Genomic DNA, 23,584 nt, shown 5'->3' with positions numbered 1-23,584 from the left:
TGAGAGAGAAATGCGGACTAATGCAAGAGAATGAGTGGGATGGATGGCTATATTGAATGTCTCTGCGTTATAAATAACGCTTCTTCACAATTGTATTCGTCTCCACAGACAGCTTTTACGGCACTCTCGGCGTCATACCCTGCTGAGACCCCCGCGAGCCGCTCCTTTCATTCTGGAGAGACTCTACTGTCCACACGCATACAATAAATACCTCTGTGCTGTGCAGCTTTTGGGTTTTTACTTAAAATGTGGGGTCTGAAGAGTTTTTATCTGCTCAATACCAATAGATAATAAAAACGGTTGAGGCAGAAGAACGCATAATGGAGCAACTCTGCAGTGTTTCCCAACTTTGTTCTAGAAAGCTTCCCAACTCGCCCCAGATCATTTTAGATGTCTCCCTTATCTGACACTTCCATTTAATGTCTTGGAGCCTCAATTAACGATCATTTTGATAAGCAAAACATCCAAATTGTCTAAGTTTGTTTGGAGGACTTCCCGGAACGCTCGAGTGGCTCCAAACCACAGCATTCAAGAAAATGAAATGTTATTGAAATGAAATGAAATGATTTAAGAAAACGCCTGAATTATCTTCCAGATTGCTCTCGGCATCACAGTTTATGTGTGAGGGTGTTATCAGTGACACATCCCCTTGAACTCCCGAGGTCATGGCTCAAGAAAGTTTCGAGATTTGGACCAATCAGAAGGCTTTCCCAGGTCTTTGGACCCTCCCTCCTTGACCAATCACAGTCCTCGATGGGTAGAAGGAGCCAACAACTCAACAACTGATAAAATGTTTCGCCACTGATCACCGTTTCAATCCACAACAACAAGTGTGTCAACAACAACGGAACTGAAGCTCTGAGAGTTTTATCTTCCAAACCGCTTTGAGAAAACCTGGATATCCGTGATTAACTACAGAGGATTGGCAGCGACGCTTTGACTTTTGAAGTTGACTTTTCGTTTTCAACTGAAGACTTGTTACTTCAACAGTCCACTGACACTTGCCGATCAGTGCTTCTCGTTTGGATAACTTCACTTCTTCTATCAAGTGCTCGTGCACCCGTTTCTTTCGTGCAGAGGAGATATGACCGCATTAGCGGGGGGCATTTCCAGGATGATGCGCCCCACGCCGCCCCAAAACTACCCGAGAGGAGGCTATTCCTTGGAAGGTAAGGTGTTCCTACACAGCCCGAGCTTAGATGCATTCACAGAGTTGGTTCTTCACAAGACAGATTTGATCTGATGCACTTGAGAAGAAAAGTGACATTATAGGCCTGAATATTTAAAATTAGGCTACATTGTAAAAATGTAAACGCGCATTGAAAACTTGGGTTTAATTTATTTATGGCGTGCAAGCTGAAACAAAACAAAGAACAAGCAACATAACGGTGGACGTTTTGTACAGTGAAAAACATTAAGTGTAGGCCTAGACTGTGTAATGAAATTTATTTAATATTTAGTTATAAAAACTTTGGGTTACACTATTTGAAGGTGTCTTTGTTACAATGTAATTATACATTTACAGAGTAATATTGAGTAACTACATTGTACTTACTATAGGATTAGGTTTAGGGTTAGTTGCATGTAATTATGCATAATTCATAGTTATTGCTACAGTAACATGCAATATATCTAACAATGACGCTGTAAAATAAAGTGTTTTAACCTAGGCCTATATAAAATATTAACTATATAAAACTGTACAGCTTTTATATACTTTTAAATACTTGTATACTGGCTATATAAAAAAGTAACATATTTGCAAATTATTGTCATTAATTGTATTTTTTTGGCCAAACGGCCAACGCATTTTTTATTAGTAGCTAGTAGTATTATCATTTGTTATTGGTAGGCAATTAGTTGTAGTTTCATTGTTGTTGTTATATGTAGGCTAGCTATTTGTATCATAGGAAAGAACATACCGCTGTCGTGCTGATTATATTTTCAATTTTTGTCCCAAGGAAATCACATACAGTGTCAGTCACTGACTTTTCCTCCTCTTACTGCAGTCTCCACGCCGTTAGGTCAGGGCCGCGTGAACCAACTCGGTGGAGTCTTCATAAACGGACGCCCTCTGCCCAATCACATCCGCCACAAGATAGTAGAGATGGCCCATCACGGGATACGACCGTGCGTCATCTCCCGACAGCTGCGCGTCTCGCACGGATGCGTGTCCAAAATTTTATGCAGGTACCAGGAGACCGGATCCATTCGGCCCGGTGCTATTGGTGGCAGTAAACCCAAGGTAGGACATAATGTATAGGTTCACACTAGTTTCACATTTAACTGTGTGCATGGAGTTTTGGAAATTAAGAGTTTTGAATTAACACATGTTTGGTATTTTTTCGTTGTTGTGCCCATTGCTTTACAGTGTACATAATATGTATTTAATGGTTCTCATCTAGGCCTATATATAGGTTCAGCAAATAAATAAATAAAACCAATTTGTATGGTTCTAGTTAGCCAAAAATGTTCTTCAGATCAGTTGATTTGTCTTTGGGTCTTTTGAAGCACCAATGCATATGATTTCTTAAAGAATTAGAGAATAATAAGTTCTTTCATGAGTCTGTAAAACGCTAAATTCTAAGTGCAATTTACTGTTGTTTTACAAAACACAATATATCCCACCTCCTCGTTTAATGACGGCCGGGGAATAAACATGTTATAAACTTCTCAAAACTAAATGCAAACTGATTATTTGATCCATACATTGGATAAATTGTTGTTATATATTTTAAAATTGTTTTAGAAAATTATATCTATATATATAAATGAAATAAATGACCGTGTTACATTTGTAATAAAAGCAGAGCACAACTCCCGACGTGGAAAAGAAAATCGAAGAATACAAGAGGGAGAATCCAGGGATGTTCAGCTGGGAGATTCGGGATAAACTTCTGAAAGATGGAATCTGCGACCGAAATAACGTGCCCTCAGGTACTGAACTTTATCTGTCAATCTCTGCAGTTTACTTCGTGTTTTTAAGATATTGCTTAGGCTACCACACCTGTTGCTTGAAATAGAAAAAAATAAAACAACACAGATGGTTTGTGACTTTAAAACATCCCAATAAAATGATATACTAAATGCATCGTGTTAAGCATTTACATTTTATACCCGCGCATTTTCAAGCGTTTAAACATTCAACAAGTGCAATTCTGTGATGTCATTTCATGGCGCTTTTCTTGTCTCTCCGCAGTGAGTTCCATCAGCCGCATGCTGCGCTGTAAATTTGGTGGAAACGGGGATGAGGATGAGGATGATGATGAAGTGGAAAAAAGGGAGATCGAGGAAAACGAAAGACGAGCCAAACACAGCATCGACGGGATTCTCGGCGACAGATGTAAGTTCTGACGAGTTTTATTATTTTTTCCCTTGCGGATTTGAGATGAGCACATGGGTTTACTTTTATAACAGATAGAAAACATTTATTGTGTATGTTCCTCTTCTTCCTAATAATAACTATAATAATAATGAAAACAATCACGCAGGTTATTATTAATAGGCTATCGTGGTAATATATGTTCTGTTGAGACAATAGGCTATTTTAAATTTTTTGACAAAAGCGCAGGTCTATTTGGAAGTGCATGAATGTCATAAGCACATGTATAGGCCTAATGTTTTTATTTAGTTATTTTTTCCCGCCCGATTGAATATCGCTATTAATGATTCACTTTGAATCTTTTGGCACCAAATACTCAATAGATTGATGGGAAAAATGGCCATTGCCTTCAGAATATTTTAGCGGGTTTTTTTTTTTTTGTCTTTCCTTAAACTCATTGAAACTGAATTGAGGAGCATCGGAGATTAACCTCCTAAAACGAGACGTTCCTGGAGTGAAACTGGCCGAATCAGTAAATCAAACATTTGTCCAAGAATAGCGTTCACTAAAAGACGCTCCTGCGGTGCACAATCGGACACTTGAGGATGAACTTGGGAAACAAAAGCGAAAGAGTCCATGAGACTCACGCTTCAGTTTCCCCAGGACAAAGCTCGGCCTAGCAGTAGCTTGGTCCTGACAAAAGACTCCAAGCTTTTCAAAATTTGGAAAGAAAGGAAGAAAAAACGGTCCAACAAAAGGTGCAGAGAGGACATTATGGACGGGCAATGAGAGATGAATTATTCACGAATGGCCGTAGTCCCGACTCAGAAGTGTTTTATAGACTTCGAGGCCTGAATAATGTGTCCATTTTTAGCTAGATCATGTCTTGGAATTTTCCCTTTCACCTCAAAAAACGACGTCAACAACATTTGGAGGTTATGCTTAATTTTAGGATGTTTTCATGTTTAAGCATTTCAAATTAACACTTGTTGATCATGATGTGAATTTTCAGTTTGATGCCTTAAAATGTTTCACGTTTAAATAAGCTATTTTTTAGCCTATGGAATTCCTTGTTCGATAGCTACTGTTTCAAGTAAAAACGCGCAATAGGCCTACAGGCTATTTATACTTTTTAACACAATAGGCCTAGCCTTTTATATAAAACAAGTAAATAAGTAGGTAGGTTAATGGGAGTTTGAATTGACCCCCATAGTTATGAACCTCCCAAAAGATGTCAAAACGCCTATAGGTTGATGACTGAAATGTATTCTTTATATGCTGTTTAACAATCTTTTTCAGTAACCATAAAAGCAAGATTACGAGTTCACATGAGGAAGTAGGCTATTCATATATTTTCGCCCTTCTTGCGCTTTCCTAGCATCGGATATCGACAAATCAGAAGTAGCTAGCCTAGGCTACTCTCAGATAATAATAAAAAAAAAAAGTAGGCTACAAATCACAGGTAAGCCTATCATAAAAACGTTTTTATGCTTAATTTTGCTTGTTTAAAATGTTTTACTGACGGTTAACACGGCTGACACGATAACGCCGCGAAAATCGCAGAAAAATTCGCAGATAAGCTAATTTAGTAGCTAGGTCAAATTAAACTCCATGTTTTCATGGAACTTTAATTAGTGACACTCAAAAATCACAGATATAATTAAAAACGTTTTTGTGGTTACAATCTTGCTTGTTTAAAATGCTTTACTGACTGACGGTTGACACGGCTAACATTGCTAACGTGTTGCTACACGATAACGCCGCGAAAACTGAAAGGTTCACACAAATAGTAATTCGTTAGCTAACCCTAATTGGTGAATAAAGCAGCATTTTTTTTCATGGAAATTTAATTAGTGACACTCAAATGTCAAAACAACGTGTCAAAATATCATGAAAATCTTTAACATTCACACAGGCGATAGCCTCGAGGCAAAACCCATTTCCCCAGTTGAAGAAGAAATTGTATGTATTAACTTGGAAATTGATACAGGCAGCGCGTTTTTCTAACCCCCACAGGCCTGAAATTCTTGCGCAGTGGAGTTTGTTCTAGATGTCAAGTGGGGAGAGAGAAACTCTGAGCTCGGTGCGCGCAAGCCGGATCACCCCGCGTCATGGGCCGCGCTACAATTGGCGCACATTATACTCAGTCATTGCAATGAAAACCTTTTCTAGTAGATTAAATCGAGCCCTTTATTCCTCCCCACTTTCATCTCAGGACAAAAACCCGCCCCCTTCCTCTCCGCCCGGGGCGCGCATTCATTCCTCCCTGGCCTTTTCCTTCTCTCTTTTCCAGCACCGCCATCACGAATACAGATCAGTTGGTAATTAGTTTAACAAACGACTGTCGATATGTTGTTGTTGTTGTTGTTTGGAGATGGATGATTGATATGAACTTTTGAAACGCACAACATTGCGAATGCACTGCTAAAACCTGGCTGCGTTAAGAAAAACTAGAGAGAAGTAAACTCAAAGTTGGTTTAGTCATTAGTTCAGCTTCATGATAGCTAGATTGTCTTTAGATTGTGGAGTATTCCAGTTAAACAAACTAACGCAAAAATGAAAAAAATGTGTGTTTATGAATCACAATGTTGCTGATTTGTTAAGGGTTTGTTGCCTCTCAACATGCATTTCTGCTTGATTGCGTTATGGTGTTACAGTTGTGCTATTTGCAGACTTTCCCCACCCACCCCATGTTTTATTACACTTAACCCAAGCACACTAAAATTATTTGTGATTTATCTGCCAGAAATCTACTGTGATAAGTTAATTTTTAAAACTTAAAACAACTTTTTAGGGCTAAAGCATTAGAAGCTTGTATTTGCATGCATTTAAATCTGGACTTGCAACAAAGTTAGTTAGATGTCTATATCTGCATTGAAAAAAAAGAAAGAAAGAACAAAACAGTGAATGAAAGAAAGGAAGCGCAAGGGTAAAGGAGAAAGGAAAACAGCCTTTTGAAAGCCCCGTTAATGTTTTTGTTTTCCTAGAAGGATCAATCACCTCTGGCTTTTATTCACATGTAGATGTGTCTACATCATAAAACTCAATGAGTCCTGATCTCCATTGACACACTGTAAACTTCTCCTCTCTCCATTCACTCTCGTCCGTTTGTTTGCAGTGGGCTGATTCTGCGCTGGCTGTATTTCACTCTCTCCTCCCTGCTTGTGGGAGTTGTTGTTTTTTCCTATTCGGTACTCAGTTAAAATCTCAAAAGGGTGTTTTCAGAATCAAGAGGGTGTTCTCTAGCCAAATATTGATTAAGTACGTGTTTGCTGAGTCTATAGTTGTCGGGTAAGAGGGGTGTGTAGGCTCTGGGCCCCTGCTCCTTCAAAACCTATTGTTGGGCCCCTTAAAGGCTTGAGATCAAAGCAAAGGCCCCTTCAGATTTATTTGTCTGGGAAAAGGCAGAGTAGAGAACCATTGCTTACTAATACGGGATTGAGCATACACTTCAAAAGATGTTTTTCGAACGTTGTTTGATGAGGCTCAGAGCAAACATATAGATTTATTTCCCTGTAATAATTAGATTTTTCTTGTAATTGTTATTTAAATGAGCTTTTTTTAAATGTTGAAATAAGTGCTCACCATGGCTGCATTTATCTGACAAAAAAATCTGTAAAAATAGAAATATTATTACAATTTATAATAATAACTTATAACTACAAATAACTTATCTATTTGGTTATATTTTAAAATGTTATTTATTCCTGTGATGCAAAGTCTTCAGTGTCACATGATCCTTCAGAAATCATTCTATTTTTATTTTTTTTTTAAATATAAAATCATATTTTTCATCAGTTGGCTTTCCTCCCCTAAAATTATTGGATCCGTCTTGGCTCCTCTCTTGTTTGGGTTGAAAATATGATAACGACTTCAGTTCATGAAATGAAAGCTAAAACTTTCCAAACATTATTTTTTTTTGAAATGTCAAATCACGGTTCTAGCGCCTGGCGTCGTAAGTGAATCGATAAAACTTCTCCCACAATGCTGTGTTTGCCTGAGCACATCCCCTCCTTTTCCCTATACCATTAACTTTGGGAAAACTGACAATCCTCGAGCCTCATTTAGCTAATTAAAAGTAACTAAAGTCATCAAAGAGCCACGGCCCCTCTCTCACAGATTCTCATTCACGGCAGGCGAAAAAGAAAACTCCGAAATACAAACAGTCAAAGGGATCAAGTTTTTTTGAAAGGGAGTCCCGTGGAGGCCAATTGAATGAGCTTAGTGCTTTCAGACGTGCCATGGTGAACGCAGTCAACATGTAATAATTAGTTTCATTGAGCTGCATTCCAACAATCTGCTGCTTTTCTCCTGGGCTCATTGTCTCCCAGCAGGCCAATAGCCAGGAGGACAGAGAGAATCAAGCAATGACAACACATGAAAGATTCAGCTGCCTTTGTCTGAGAAAGCAAGGAGGACTTTGTTTGTGTAAATAAAATAGGGCTTTTGCCTGCTTTGCTGACTGGATACCAGCGCAAAAGAAAAGGGTGGAGAGAGAGCAAAAGATGCCCTGCAAAAACAGACAGCTGTGTCACTCAATAATAAACAGATATTTTTGGAACTATTTTTTTCTTCTTCCCGCAACCGCAATTGTACTCTTAGCTGTACAGCCAGATGTATTTGTCCAAAATTGGACCACAGATGGGCAACCATAGCCATATCTGGCTTGTGGGGGTCTAATTTTATACATTCTTTTGAGATCTGCCCCCTTCGATCAATAAACAAGGGTTCTTCTTCTCTCTCTCTCTGCTGGAATGTTCCTCAGTCATGATTCCGGGGCCCTGCGGCAATGGAGATGAGCAATCATCTGCCTTTTATTCAGCAGTTCCTTGAAACCCAACAATCTTCGCCCTTCTCTCTCCGAGTTTATCGCGGTTACGGATCGCGTCAAGTTATCCGAACATCAAGCGGCGCTAAAGATGAAACGTCTTTCGACTAAGGGCCGTCGTTGTCGTATTCGCACGTTTTCGTGGCGTTCTCAGAAACGACCTAGACCGTGCATCATTTCCACATGATGTCATTCCATTTGATTTCAAAGTGGCACGCAAAGGAAGAAAACACGCATGCACGCGGTCGCACCAAGCTTATCTCCAAGTGAATGCGGCCTGTATGCTTCATTAGGTCCGCTTTATACGCTGGCACCAGCATTGTGATCCTCAAATATTAATTCAAAGAACAATTAATGAATGCGAAGCATCTTTGAAGTGGGGGTGCGGGGTCAAACCCGGACCAGCCCCTAGCGACTGATGGACTCCTCTTCCACTCCTCTCTTCTCAAAGACGGTTTGAAGTGTCCAAAAGAAAAAGTGAGCAATAGAAGGTCAATGAGAATAGGGGCTCCTCGCCGAATAGAGCTCTCTGTTTCCTTGCAAGTGTTTGAGTGAGTGAAACTCTGGCAAAGGAGCGATGAAAAGGAGGGGAAAGGAGAGGTCGAGGGTTTCAGGGGCCTTGCCATAAAGACTCACAATGAGGCAGTTAATTGAGAAGAGCTAGACGCCGTTGTCAATCACTTAACTTGAGGAAATTCACTTCTTAACTGCCAAATGATGCTGGTGAGAGAGGGAGAGAGAGAGAGAGAGGGAGATAAAAACACACAGAGAGAGTGGGAATCTGTAAGAAACGACGGCAGAATCATGTTGAGATGACTAAAAGCTTGAATGAGCCGAGTTCTCTCGTTGTTCTGGAAGCCTTATGACTTCCAGCTTCTACAGTGGACCATTGTTAGCTCACTTTCTCTACTTCATGTAACTTAGACGAGCACCAACTCAAACGTGCAATTTCTGATTTGTTTCAGACAGAATTCATTTGGTTTTGGAGAATTTACAGAAGACTGTCAAATTGAGCTCCAAACGTGTTCCAACTGTTGTCTTCGCCGGTTTACATCATTTTAAAAAGGGAGTTTAATGAGTAAAAAATTCGCAGGGAAACACTGTCATTTTACAATGCCACGTCTGAAACTGAAAGTGTTTCTTATGCATTACACGCTTATGTTTCATAATTCATCGTTTATGTCGCATCACAGCCTTTGAAATCTAAAAATGAAGGTTCTTCTATGTTTCTTCAAAGCGCTTTAGATTAAACAAATGCCCGTATTCATTTCAAGAATTAGGTTAAGTTCACTCAGTGGGATTTTGTTGGTTTAAAAAACTTGATGTTGCATCGATTTAATATTTTAAATATGTTCCTTTTGGCATTAGGCTATAAAACCCTTTTTGGTTCTAATTATAACGTTTTTTTTTCAGAACGTGGTGCATATTAGCTGTTGTTTTAAGAAACACAAGACGTTTTACCTACTTAGTGTGGTTACCAAGTTCCTGCTGAAACCAAACTTTTGAGTGTATTTGAATTAGGGCATTGCATAGGACTGTCAGTCTCTTATTCGTACCCCAGAGAGGGTGAGATGTGGCTGGGCAGGGTCAAGGGGGAGTCCTGGGTCAGTGGCTGTGCAAACTCCCTCTCTGTTGGAAGTGCGGGTTAAAATAATGTGTTTGTTCAGTGTGACAGGTAACAGACTCTCTATGATGGCCAATAAACGCTTTGAAACTAAAGAACACAAAGGAGAACTGATTTGCATTAAATGGTTGCATTATACTGTGTTTTAGATGTGCTGTTTAGCATCTTTTTCCACAGAAAATTTGAATATATCATTCAGAAACAATGTAACAAATCCAATTCTTAATCAGTGTATATATATTATTTTTTGAGTAAAAAAAAATCTAAATATCCCCAAAGCAAAGAGAAGAAAAATGGCATAATATATCAGATTTTTTAGAGCATTCATATTGAATTTAGTCTTTTTTAATATTATAAAAAATATATTTTATACATATTTCATATAATTATTATTTTTTAAATACTATTATATTAAGCATAAACATAAAACATGATTATTTTAAGCATAAACCATTTGATTATTTCTAATATAATATAATTCTAATATCAAAGATAATGTGTTTTGTATGATGAGAGGTGAGGTCTATAGTTTGCCCAATGTGTCTGCAGTTATCATGGGATATTTAGTGTCATTTTGTCAGCTTAGCATGTGACCTATACCTGTCCCAGTAATGGCTTACTCAATATGTGCATGTTCGGTACAAAAGCATGCGTAAATATAACGTGATGTCAATGTAATGAGCGTGCATATATTTAGGAGCATGTGGTGTGTGTTCCTGCGGCGCAAGCACTGCGTGGGTGCTGCGTTTTGGCTTTGTCCCGTTGTTGGGAGCGATTCCATGCTGCAACAGGCACCTCTGTCCTGTTCTGACATCATAATGAGCAAAGCATGCTGGGAAACCATAATGCCTCAGCATCCCTCCTTTATGTTCCTTGTGTCCATCTCCAAAAATGGATCTTAACGTATTTCTTTTTAATACACAGAACAACAGTTTAAAAAAATCACTGGCTAACCATCATATATTTTATGTATTTATTTATTACATTAGTGTTCAAAAGTTTGGGGTCAGTACTATTTTTATTTTTTTAACAAAATGAATACTTTTATTCAGCAAGCATTCATTAAATTGAACAAAAAGATAGACATTTATAAATATTTTAGTGCTGGGCAATCGATTAATCGCGATTAATCGCATCCAAAATAAAAGTTTGTGTTTACATAATATATGTGTGTGTACTGTGTATAATTATTATGTATATATAAATACACACTCCTTCATGTATATATTTAAGAAATATTTGCATGTATATACTGTGTGTATATATATATATGTATATAATTTATCTTATATGTAAATATAACATATTTTTATTAAATATATACATGCATGTGTGTGTATTTATATATTCATAATAATTATACACAGTACACACACACACATATATTATGTAAACATTAACTTTTATTTTGGATGTGATTAATCGCGATTAATCGATTGCCCAGCACTAAAATATTACGGTTTTCACACAAAAAATTTAGCAGCAAAACTGTTTTCAACATTAATAATAATAATAAGAGAGTTTATTGAGCAGTAAATCAGCATATTAGAATGATTTCTGAAGGATCATGTGACAATGAAGACTGGCGTAATGATGCTGAAATTCAGATTCGCAGGAATAAATTAAATTTTAAAATATAATCAAATAGAAAGCAGTTATTTTAAATTGCAATAATATTTCAGTTTTTACTTCAGTTTTTTTTTTTTTATCAAATAAATGCAGCCATGGTGAGCATAAGAGACTTATTTCAACATTAAAATAAAATCTTACTAACCCTAAACGTTTGAACAATATTGATATAATGACTTATTATATAATGATATAGGTAATACATGTATGTGATATGAGCAATTCCAGGCCATTTTAGTGTAGGTTTCATAACTTTTGGATCATTTGCACCCATATAGGCAACAGGCAAGCTCCGCCCCTGATATTTTTCAGGACCATGATAACAATAAGCACAGTTAGCGGTTAGTCACATTTCAAGGATGATACTGTCCAAAAGTGTCCGGTCATGTTTTAGTCCACCTGCAAGGTTAAAAATGATCTTTCAAATGTGCTCTTTTCCTCTTTGTCTCTCTTTCTCCGTCTACCTCTCTGTCTCTCTCGCTCGGTTTCTCTCGGGGCAGCTGCTGGGGTCGTGGCTCTTTAGCGAGTTGAGTGACTCCCTGCTCCTCCCTCTTAACAAAATGCCAACCCCAGATGGAGTCGTGATCGTTCCGTTAACCATTCTTCTCCCTACATCTGCTGGGATTCTATATACTCTTTAATTCACTCACCAGTGGCTGGCTGGGGCGCGGGCTGAAAGGGCCAGCACTCCTCCACGCTGCAAATAAATGCTTCATTTGTCTCTTCTCTCTTTTGTTTTGTTTGGGGAACACATGTCACGAGCTCAATTACCCAACCATTTAACAGCCCCTGAGGAGGAGAAGACTCTCCCCTACCAGGAGCTATAAACTGCCCAGATGGTCGTCTGTGGACTCCGGTGCTCTCGCTCCAGCATCCCTGTGTTTACTTTCACTTTATCTCTCTTTGTTTTTGCGGCTTTGTTTGCGTGTCAAAGTGCGTGTTGTATTAGAGTTACCAACCTGACTTTCCTGTAGAAAAATCACAAAGGAGATCTTTTTCAAATCTCAATTTCTTCAGCGAGTGGAGTCCGTTTCTCCTGGGGAAAAACACTCCAGTAATCTCACATGAGGCAGATAAGACCCCAAAAATGTCTCAAACCATACTCAGATGGGATACCAGGCTAAAAGAACTCAAATGTTTCTCCTCAAATTCTTCCAAGACTATTGTTCCATGTTCTTCGGGTTATTGTTCTTATTTATAAAAAACATTTGGAGAAGCATCTGAGACGAAGTTGATCATTTAAAAGTATAGTTCACCCAAAAAGGAACATTTTGTCATCATTTACTCGCCCTCATGTTGTGCCAAACATGTACGAGTTTCTTTCTTCTGTTGTACACAAAAGATGATGTTTTAAAGAATGTTGGTAGCCATTGACTTCCATAGTATTTTTTTCCCCTACTATGGAAGTCAATCGTCAACTGTTTGATTACCAACATTCTTTAAAAAATCTTCTTTTCTGTTCCACAGAAGAAAGGAACTCATACAGGTTTGAAACAAGGGTGAGTACGTGATGATAAAAGCGATAGTCCACCTCAGGTTTTAAACCTGTATGACTTTTTCTTCTGTGGAACAAAAACAGTTTTTTTTTTCAGTCCATGCAATGGAAATCAATGGGTTCCAATGGTGTTTGGTTCCCAAGATTCTTCAAAATATCTTCTTTTGTGTTCCACAAGTTTGATGGCACGAGGGTGAGGGTGACAGAACATTCATTTTTGGGTGGTGTGTCCCTTTAAATGAAACATTGCTGAGAACTCGAGTCTGTTGAGCTATGAAATTAGCAAGCTTTGAGCAATAGTTTTCCTCTGGGTTTTCAAATCCATCATTTTAAAGTCAACAAAACTCCCTTCGAGTTTTGCACAAAGCTGCATTTGCTTTGCGTCATTTTGGCTTCTGTTTTGCAGCCTTCTCTTGTTTCTCTGTGATTATGCCTGGAATTCACCACATCCACTTTAACGTCCATCCAAATGCTACGGAGTTCATTCAGTAGAGCACTCATTTCTCTCTCTCTCGCTCTCTTTTCTCGAGTGCACTGATAAATGCTGTGTGTAGCTGGCAGGCTGCAGGTTTGTGGGGTTTGTCCTGTGTGTGAGAGGAATATAAATCTGATGTGTGAGCGAGAGGCACCATGCGCTGGTATCATGAATTAACGCTCACTAAATAACAATAGACCAACTGATGACTCTTCCTGTGTTTAGAAGCTCCAAAACTACCACACGTCCTCTAGCTAATGGGATATTTAAGCAATGTTTATCCATAACTACTGTGAAGTTAAAGCAGGTCATACTATGCTTTTTATGATTTAAGACACTAGTTTATGTCTAGAGGTGTAAAAATCTGACAATGAAAGTTCAATGCGTTCACCACAGAATTTAATTTTGAATGTAATTAGTTATTTATTTTAATGAATACAATAAAACCCAATGTTATTTGTGTTAATTACCTAATTTTAGACACATTTATAATAAAATTCCTCCATATCCAGATCATGCCCACTTCTAGGTGTAGATTGTCCTTCCAGTTACACAACAAAGCAAATGTTGACTCCCCTAGTTCTTATGTTTGTTGTTTCATAATTTAATTTGGTTGGATTGTCTTTACTTTTAATGCCAGTGGAGTGGTCCACAAGTTACCTGTCTTGCCTCCTCAGTCTTGTTCTTGGTGTGTCAGATCACTCATTGTAGCTAGACCTTCAGTTGTCTGCTTTAATGGAAATTTTGCAGATGAAAGACAAAACCTCTGTCAAAAGTCAAAGAGATGCAGAGTAGATGAGCACGAGGGCGAGAAGATAGATGGGCTGAGCTGTCGGTGGTGTATTGGGACAGGTATGCTGTGGGAAGTGGACACAGTATGAGTTTCCTGTCCTGCTGAAATTCTGATGGACAGTGACTGAATCTTTTGGTGAGTCTGTCAGTGTTGCCATTTAGCAGGGCGAGACGTTTTCAAGTCATAAGACCCCTGATTTATTTAGAATTCAAAACTTTTCGGTGGCTTTTTGAGCCGTTTAACAAGTGTTTCACACAATTCCAATACGGGACAGCGATGATGTCAGCGAGAAACGTTTTTTCTTTGCATTTTTTCCATGTACAGGCGACAACGTTGTCTAAAGGATCCCCGTTCACACGGATCCATGAAAAACGACTACAAACACTGTATTATTCATGCCTGGCCAATAGTTGGTGGAACACTAAGCGTCTATAGACTGAACACGTAATACCCATGCGCATATCGTTCATTTTTTTCCGCAAATTTGCGTTTTTAATCTTTTACAATAACGCTTGCACTTGAAATGCTGTTGTCATGAAAATGGACGGCCAAAACACGTTAAAAGTTTCCCGTTTTTAGTTGAAAATGGTGTGTAAACGGCCCCTAAAATGATTTGTTTGACAAATGCTGTTCTCCCTATGGGAAGCTTTTGGTTATTCTGGGAAAATCCTATGCATTTTTGTGATGCATTTTTAAAAAATCTTGATATTTTAAGATTGTTAAAATCCAATTTTTTTTTCTAAAGGAAATTATGGGAGCCATTTCTGTCTGTATTGATCTGATTCTCAGAGTGAATCTGGTTTATGATGTTAAATGAATCTCTACTCCGATCTATGGCTGTTTGTTGTAAAAAATCCATGGAAAATCATGGAATGATAAATTATTTGGGAGACGTGCCTGTTTAGCGTACGTCAATGCTGTAAATGGACATGATGGACGAGACCGGGGCTGACTATCATCTTAAACTAGAATCGCTATTCCCACACACCCCTCTCTAGTCACTAAACTAGTCCCCCAGGTGCCATTGAGCGATCGGCCCCCTCTTCTTCTTCTGTCCCCCCCCCCCCAACTCTCTCCATATCGCTCTTTCCCCATCACCCCCCCCTACCACCTCCACCTCTGTAACCCCCTGGCCGTGGAGGAGGAAGGGTTCGGGGGCGGCCCCCCGCTGTTCCCCTGCGGAGCCCCCATTGCCCTGCGTCCAGCCCTCATTGTGCCCACCTCCCCCCCCGCCCCCTGCCAGGCAGGTGACAGGGGCCTCAATGCTGCCCGGACCGAGCTCATGGAACCTACAGATGGAGCGTGGAAATCAGACTCCAAAGAGCTCAGTCACCATTCTCACTAAACAGGCCAACAAAAGACTGCCAAATAACTCCCCAAAAGAGATGGAGTGAGAGGGAGAGAGAGAGGGAGCGCGCGAGAGAGAAAGAGCCAAATGAAACAGTGTAATTTACAGATTACAGTCTGTTGCGTTTGACTTTTTTGCAGCAGTAATGATCCAGAGAATTATGTGAAGGGAGACTTACTCAATTTATTATTTTCTATTTATTTTATTGTACTTATTTACTTTTTGTTTTATTAATTTTTTTATTTAATTTTACTTTATTTTTTGCAGCATTTTATTTTGCAGCAGTACTTTTAGAAACTCGAGGGAATTGTGGGAACACTGGCTTATTTATTTAATTTTTATTTATTAAATGTTTGCAGTGACAATGATAGAAACTCAAGGGAATTAAGGGGAGTCTTATTTTATTTTACTATTAGTTTATTTATTTTATTTGTATTCAATTTTTTTGCTGCGGTAATGATAGAAAGTAAATTATGGAAAGCCGAAAACTGAGATGTTTTGCTTGTATCCAGATCATAAAATGATTTGGAATCTCTCCTGCTCTTTTTTTTTCTCATGCCCCCTGCAAACTTGATTTGATGGTTTGATTTTCTGGATGTTAGTTTTGGGAGAATAACATGTTTTTATGTGCTTTTCTAATTTGCGAGTCAGTTCTCTGAGGGCTTTCTGTATGAAGGATATGATGGATACCATTTCCTCAAAAAACTGTTTTGCTGTCTACTCAAAATAGTCCAAACTTTTGGGGTAAATGGCATGAAAAAAGAGACTTTTCTCTAGTGCTAGAAAAGGACAGCCATCCCTGTCTCTCTTTCCGATCCAATTCCTGTGAGATGCTGGAGAGATGCAGTAGCATTTCCTGTGTGGCTCCAGGGTGGAGACCGAAGGCTTGGCTTTGCGTGACTCTTCACTTTTAATTAAACATTGAATTATCTCTCTCTTCTTCACACTTTCTCTAGTTTGCTTTCTTTTTCTATAAGAGAAATACACCTGCAGATCTGTTGGGAAGTCCAGATGAGTTTTCACATAGATTACTGAAGAAAAATGAATGCGATTGCCACTTTGCGTATCCTACTTTTTCTGCATATCCCTTACTTTTTTGGTTATTATACGTGGTCAATTTGAACTGAAACTTAATGTAAAGTAAGTTTAATGGACGTTTTTAATTGCAGTTTTAATTTTAGGATCTGCGGATGCGGTTTCGCTTGGCGAAGTCTGGGCGTCTTTTTACGTTTTGTGTTTTCAAACATATGGGGGTGAAAATCGAAGAGAGAGCGAACAAGAGAAAGGAGATGGCTAGTGTCAGACGAAGCAGATGTGGCGTTGGCGAGTTCTGGACGGGGGCTTTCGAGGCGTATTACTGGACAATAGCTGGCTGTCACGCTAGTTTGAGGAGCCTAATCATTTGATAGGGCCCCCCTCCTTTGGGTACAGATTCCCTGAGCTTTAGTCCACTCACACTAACATTCTCTTCTGCTGAATTAGCTACGAAAGAACCTCTCACCCGGTCCAACTTTGCCCGAAATAATACCTGCATATGAGCGAGTGATGTGTGACGTGTGCATTGGGTGAGAGTAAATGTAAGAGATACTGGCCTTCAATTTTAAGCTGGTGGAAACAAAATAACTTATAACAATATTGCGGTCAATTTATCTAGCTGAAAATAAAAAGATTAAAGTGATACATGCATTTAAATGCGTTTTTCAGATTTCAGAATTGCCATGCTGTGAATCTTATTGGATCTTGTAAAATTTTACATTAAATGTGTATGTTTGCATATTCAGTATGCAGAATGTGTTTCATTTAAATATTTTAGTCATCCATTGTGAATCAAAACTACAACCTCATTTCTAGAGTATTGCTGCTCAAAAACAATTTCTAGCGGACTTATTTTTGATTTATAAAATGTATACATTTACTTACTTTTTATTTTATTTATTTATTTATTATGTTTGTGTATGTATTATTTTATTTTATTTTTGGTTTATTATTTTATTTTATTTATTTTTTATTTATTTTTATTTATTATTTATTTGTTTCGGTTTGTTCCAAAACTGTGACTTTCTTTTGTCTGTGGAATACAAACATTCTGATCACTCTTTTCTATATCATGAAACTATCATGGACTGGGGCTGTGAAAAGTGTCATAAATCGTAAAAGAAACTTTTGCACTATTTTCCAACTCTTTTGAAGCCATGCAATAGCTTTGTGCAAGGAACAGATCCAAATTCATTTTAAAGTTTGCGCTCCGCTGAAATAAATGAAAATCTCTTTCAGAGTGCTAGTTTTATTCTTTATTCAATAATCATCTCATTTTAATGTTTACTTTGTAGCAAGCCACTCGGATGAGGGCTCAGATGTGGACTCAGAACCGGGTTTGCCACTAAAGAGGAAACAGCGGCGCAGTCGGACCACGTTTACGGCCGAGCAGCTGGAGGAGCTGGAGAGAGCTTTCGAACGCACCCATTACCCTGATATATACACCAGAGAAGAGCTCGCTCAGAGAGCTAAACTCACAGAGGCACGAGTACAGGTACATTCATGCACTTTTAATATCCAACTCTTTTACAAGTAGAAGTTTTGTTAATGACGCGACCATATCAACTCTGGCTCTTTTTTTTTGCCTGTGAAAAACTCCACACATACTTTCTCATAAGTTGGATCGCTGCTAAAAAAACTTTAATGTGGTTTACACTGGGAGACTAAATTTACCAGCATTTAGCCCTGCACCCCTGCCCCGAAGTCACATGACACACTCGCATAAACACAGGCTTCTTTGTGCCACGTCTGACCTCTTGTTTTTACCCTAGTATTCTGTGGCAGAAAAGCCCCAAAACAGAATCTTTTAATAAACTCTATTATTAAGTCCTTCTAACCCAATTAAACTAGAACCCGTGACATGATGTCATCGCTTAATGAGCACAGATGTTTTGATCGCAATCAGACCAAACAAGCTTCAAGCTACTGAACACACAAAGAGTGCCTGTGTAAACTCATCACACACACACAAACACATTCTTATAAAAATAACATGGTCGAATATCATATCCCTGAATAAAGTGTGATAGGAAGTCCATGCTGAAATGTGTCATGTTTTGGCACCAGTTTGTGTGTAAAAACAGTCTTTTGAGTGTATGAATGTTTAATATAAGCATGTCCTGCAGGTTTGGTTCAGTAATCGAAGAGCTCGCTGGAGGAAGCAGGCAGGAGCCAATCAGCTGATGGCGTTTAATCACCTGATACCTGGTGGTTTCCCACCCTCTGCGATGTCGAGTCTTCAGCCCTATCAGCTGGCGGACAGCCCTTACCCTCCCTCATCTATCTCACAAGGTGAGAACTATAAAGCATAATAATACACTACTGGTTAAAAGTTTGGGGTTATTCAAATATATATAGAAATGAATACATTTATTCAGCAAGGATGCATTCACTTGAACAAAAGACATTTACAGTGTTTCAAATTTCAATTAAATGATGAAAAAAGATTCCTGAAAAAAAAAAAGCATCATATTAAGTTTTCAAAATTGAAAATAATAATACATGTTTCTTGAGTACCAAATCAGCATATTATAATGATTTCTGATGGATCATGTGACACTGAAGACTGGAGTAATGATGCTGAAGATTCAGTTTTGCCACCACCGGAATAAAGTTTTTTTTCATATATATTTAAATAAAAAAAAAAAGTAATTTTAAATGGTAACAATGTTTCAAAAATATTACTGTTTAACTGTATTTTTGATCAAATAAATGCAGCCTTGGTGAGCAGAAGAGACTTAAAGAAATCTTACAGACCCCAAACTTTTGAATGGTAGTTCTTTCAAACAGTCATGCAAATTGCCAAATAGTATCCCTACGGCACTTATGAAACAGTTTCTGAAACAATTTTTGGTTCATTTAGTTCTTGGAAGCTCAAAGATATGAATTTGGATGGAATTTGTATTAGCATAGCACCTCGATGTTTATCAAAGAAGCTGTGTCTAATTTTTCCACCCCTAGGTGCTGGCAGAGGGAAATAAAATTGCCAACTAGCAGCTTTAAAAACTGAAATGATCTTGAAAATGTCTTTATGTACAACAATTATCACCCAAAAAGCCCTAGTTTTTATAAATATCAACTAATAAAACGGTATATAACTTTAACAAAATGATTCCATTCTCATTTATATCTTTCCTCTGTCTTTCTCTTTCTCTTTCTCTTTCTCTTTCTCTTTCTCTTTCTCTTTCTCTTTCTCTCCCATCAGTGTCAGATCAGCCCAGCACCGTGCACAGGCCTCAGCCTCTTCCCCCCACCTCAGTGCATCAGACTGGGCTTGGCAGCGGACCGGGGGCCCAGGAGGGGAGTTCGGCCTACTGCCTCTCCTCTGGACGTCATGGCTTCTCTGGTTACTCGGATGGCTATGTGGCCGCGCCAGGCCATGCAAACCCAGTGAACCCCAGCATCAGCAACAGCCTCCCATCACAGGTCAGTATCATTTCATGTAAAATATACAGTTTCGAACATATAGTACATGGCTGTATATATTGACCATTTGCCAGAGGTTTCTACCAAACAATCTGTGTTATAGTTGGAACGTTGTTATTCAATTCACATGCAAAGAGGTTAGGCAATGATACAGGGTCATACATGGAAATCTTAAAAGGTACAGTCACAAAATACGCCTGTTGAAGGGCTTTCAATAGTCATTATCAGGGTTAGTGCAGATTCTGTTTGGGGTCAACTTTTTTGTTGTTGTTTTTTTTTGTTAGAAGTCTCTTACTCACCAAGGCTGCATTTATTTTATAAAAAATACAGTAAAAACAGTAATATTGGGAGATATTATTACAATTTAAAATAACTGTTTTCTATTCTAATATGCTTTAACATTTAATTTATTCCTGTGATGCAAAGCTGAATTTTCAGCATCATTACTCCAGTCTTTAGTGTCACATGATCCTTCAGAAATCATTCTAATACGCTAATTTGCTGTCTAAGAAGCATTGATTATTATTATTATCAATGTTGAAAACAGCTGTGCTGCTTAATATTTCTTTGGAAACAGTGATACTTTTTTCCAGGATTCTTTGATGAATAGTAAGTAACATTTATTTGAAATCTTCATTATAAATGGCTATACGGTCACTTCACTTGATTGATTTAATGCATCCTTGCTGAATAAAAGTATGATTTCTTTAAAGAAAAAATCGTATTGACCCCAAACTTTCGAATAGTCTATATTCTTAAGCTTAGATCGTTGTTTATTGTGGTGTTGTTTTCTGAAGGTCTGGATTGGCAATGTGTGTGACTGTGAGAATGAAGGTGTGAGGAGGGGTAGGACATGACCGATAGGATGATGATGATGATGATGGAAACGAGAAGTGAAAGACAATTATTTGTGATTACACACTCATCAGCTGTTATCTGTCGGCTCGCCTGCTGCGCACGACGTGCTAACAACCAGAAAATGAGCTCCTAACTGCCTCAAAGCATCCGGTAGTTAGACAGGAGCTGTATTCTGGCTACTGTCCTCAAACTCAAACCCCTCTGAGTGCTGCGTGATACAGATAAATGGAATGAAAGAGATGGACAGAGAGAGGGAGAAAGAAATGGACGCAGAAGAAAAATTAAAGTGATTGAGATAGAGAGCAGCCCTGGGGCTATGAAACAGAAGATGGTGTTGAGAATGAAGTTCTTTCTCAAAACACACACACACACATAAGGGAGACAAAAGCCTGAAAATGGCAGGAAGATTTATGGAAAACAAGCAACATGGCAGTCTAAACACATCGCCATTGATCAGATATGATATGGTACAATAACGTTTTTGTTAAAGGGATGGTTCACCCAAAAATAAAAACTCTGTCATTATTTACTCACCCTCATGTCGTTTCAGACTTGAATGACATTCTTTCTTCCAGAGAACATTTTGAGGAACTCTTGTCATAAAACTGTTTCCATGGTTGTCTGTCTCCAAAAAGAAACAAAACACACAAAAAATCACCTTGAAAGTATCATAAGAGTCCATACAACTTAAATTTGGATCTGTCCCTCGTACGTATATATGCATGGGTCCAGAAGATCACTTTTATGCTACTTTTTCCACTTTTGAGACTTGACAGTCCTTGTTCTTTAAAAGCCTACTTTTGTGTTTCATGGAAAAAACACCAGCATACAGTTTTGACATGGGGATATAAAAATAATGACAGAATGTTAATATTTCGTATGAAAAGTTTGGTAACGCTTTGCAATAAGGTTCTATTTGTTAACACGAACAATGAAAAATACGTCTAAAGCTTATATTAATGTTACTTAAAAGTGCATCTGTATCTCTTAATATTATTTAATAGACCTGAGCTAACATGAACTAACAATAATAATGAACAGTTGTATTTTTATATAATGAATAAATACTGTAGCAAATGTATTGCTCATCGTTGGTTAATGTTAACACTGTAAAATATGTCGTTGGTTTAACGTAAAAAAGTTAGTTACCTGCCTTAAAATTTTGAGTTAATACAACGAAGGATGCTGCTTTAATAATTAGAAACTCAAAATATCATGTTTGCTGAACCACATTAATTATCTAAGTTGATTTAACGAAAAATAATAATGTGATACATTTTTACAGTGAGTTAATTCCTTAAAGGGATAGTTCACCCAAAAATGAAAATTACCCCATGATTTACTCGCACTCAATCCATCCTAGGTGTATATGACATTCTTCTTTCAGACGAAGTCGTATTAAAAAATGTCCTGGCTCTTCCAAGCTTTATAATGGCAGTGAATGGCTGTTTTGAAGTCCAAAAAAGTGCATCCATCCATCATAAAAGTACTCCACACGACTTTGGGGGGTTAATAAAGGCCTTCTGAAGCGAAGCGATGCTTTTGTGTAAGAAATATATCCATATTTAAAACTTTACCAAAAAAAAAAAGGATGGCTTGAGGGTGAGTAAATCATGGGCTATTTTTATTTTTGGGTGAACTATCCCTTTAACTAACGTTAAGAAATGGGACCTTATTTTAAAGTGTTATCTTTATTTTTCTAAATATGCTTCACTTCGTGATTTTTAAAAGCATGAACCTTATGAAATTAAGACTCCTCTCCGTGGATTTGGACTATCGCCTCGTGTACAGTAATTGAACTGCACAAAGTTATTTAACATGACGTATTAATTGAAGTGTGTCTAATTGCAGCGCCCCCAGCAGCAGGGTTTGTAATCAGAACCAATTCCTACTCATTAAGGCAGCATTCCTCCGTCAGGAATGACTTAGAGGTCAGGTAACTCTCACACTCGCACTCAGTCTGTTATTGCCATTAGTGTGTGTGTGTGTGTGTGTGTGTGTGTTTCTAACCTGGCACAGGGTCGGCCAGTGCCGTTGTGTTGTTGTTGAAGGGCAGGGATTCTCGTCGTCATGACGATGTTGGAACTCTCAGCGTCTGGGATTCTAATTATGAGATCCTCCAGACTCTTAATTGATTGGAATGGGAGAATTTACCCTCCATAATGCGCTGTGTAATTTATGCAAATGAGCCACTTTGTTGGCTAATTGTTTGAATTATGTATTTATCTGTGGTTTAATGTATGCTGAAATAAGCTTGGGATTCGGGCGTGATGAGGAGGGTTGTCCCTGCATATTGGGCTGTAATTTATTAGCAAATGAAACCGTGATTATTTCGAATTATATATTCATTTATCTATTAATTACAAAAATATGATACTACAGTGATGTATTAGATGGAGATACTTTGAGAAATACCATGGTACTGAATGATTGCCATGGTACATATTATGATAGTACATTTTTTGTTGTTGTTGTATAATATTACTTGAATAATATTACTTATTCACTAGGGTTGGGTATCGTTTGGGCTTTTTACGAAACTGGTGCCAAACCGATACTTTTAAAACGGTATTGGTGCCTAAGCGGTGCCTGAACCGATACTTAAAAAAAAAAAAAAAAGAACCACAAAACCAGTTGGATGACATTAAAGAATGTTTTTTTTTACTGATTTATTTTAATTATTTAAATTGAACAATTTATTAAAAGTTTAAAGTATACTTAAACATATAAATATAAATAAATACAAAACAC

General features: G+C 38.0%; 1 protein-coding gene across 1 annotated transcript in view; it reads left to right on the top strand.

Moving 5' to 3' along the window:
* Positions 1-1,084: 1,084 nt before the first annotated feature.
* pax3a (paired box 3a) overlaps positions 1,085-23,584 on the top strand; it is a gene marked incomplete at both ends in the record, with an annotated part of 31,165 nt that continues 8,665 nt past the window's right edge. Inside the window, 7 exons of the mRNA XM_079818973.1 lie at positions 1,085-1,169; positions 2,010-2,245; positions 2,808-2,937; positions 3,200-3,343; positions 17,845-18,044; positions 18,676-18,841; positions 19,755-19,975. Coding sequence (XP_079675099.1) covers positions 1,085-1,169; positions 2,010-2,245; positions 2,808-2,937; positions 3,200-3,343; positions 17,845-18,044; positions 18,676-18,841; positions 19,755-19,975 — 1,182 coding nt within the window. The remainder of the gene's footprint in view (positions 1,170-2,009; positions 2,246-2,807; positions 2,938-3,199; positions 3,344-17,844; positions 18,045-18,675; positions 18,842-19,754; positions 19,976-23,584) is intronic.

The sequence above is a fragment of the Gobio gobio genome, assembly GCF_949357685.1.
Source record: "Gobio gobio genome assembly, chromosome: 6".
In the NCBI taxonomy this organism is placed as follows: Eukaryota; Metazoa; Chordata; class Actinopteri; order Cypriniformes; family Gobionidae; genus Gobio; species Gobio gobio.
Note: the sequence above shows the minus strand (reverse complement) of the source record. Positions and strands in the feature narration are given on the sequence as shown.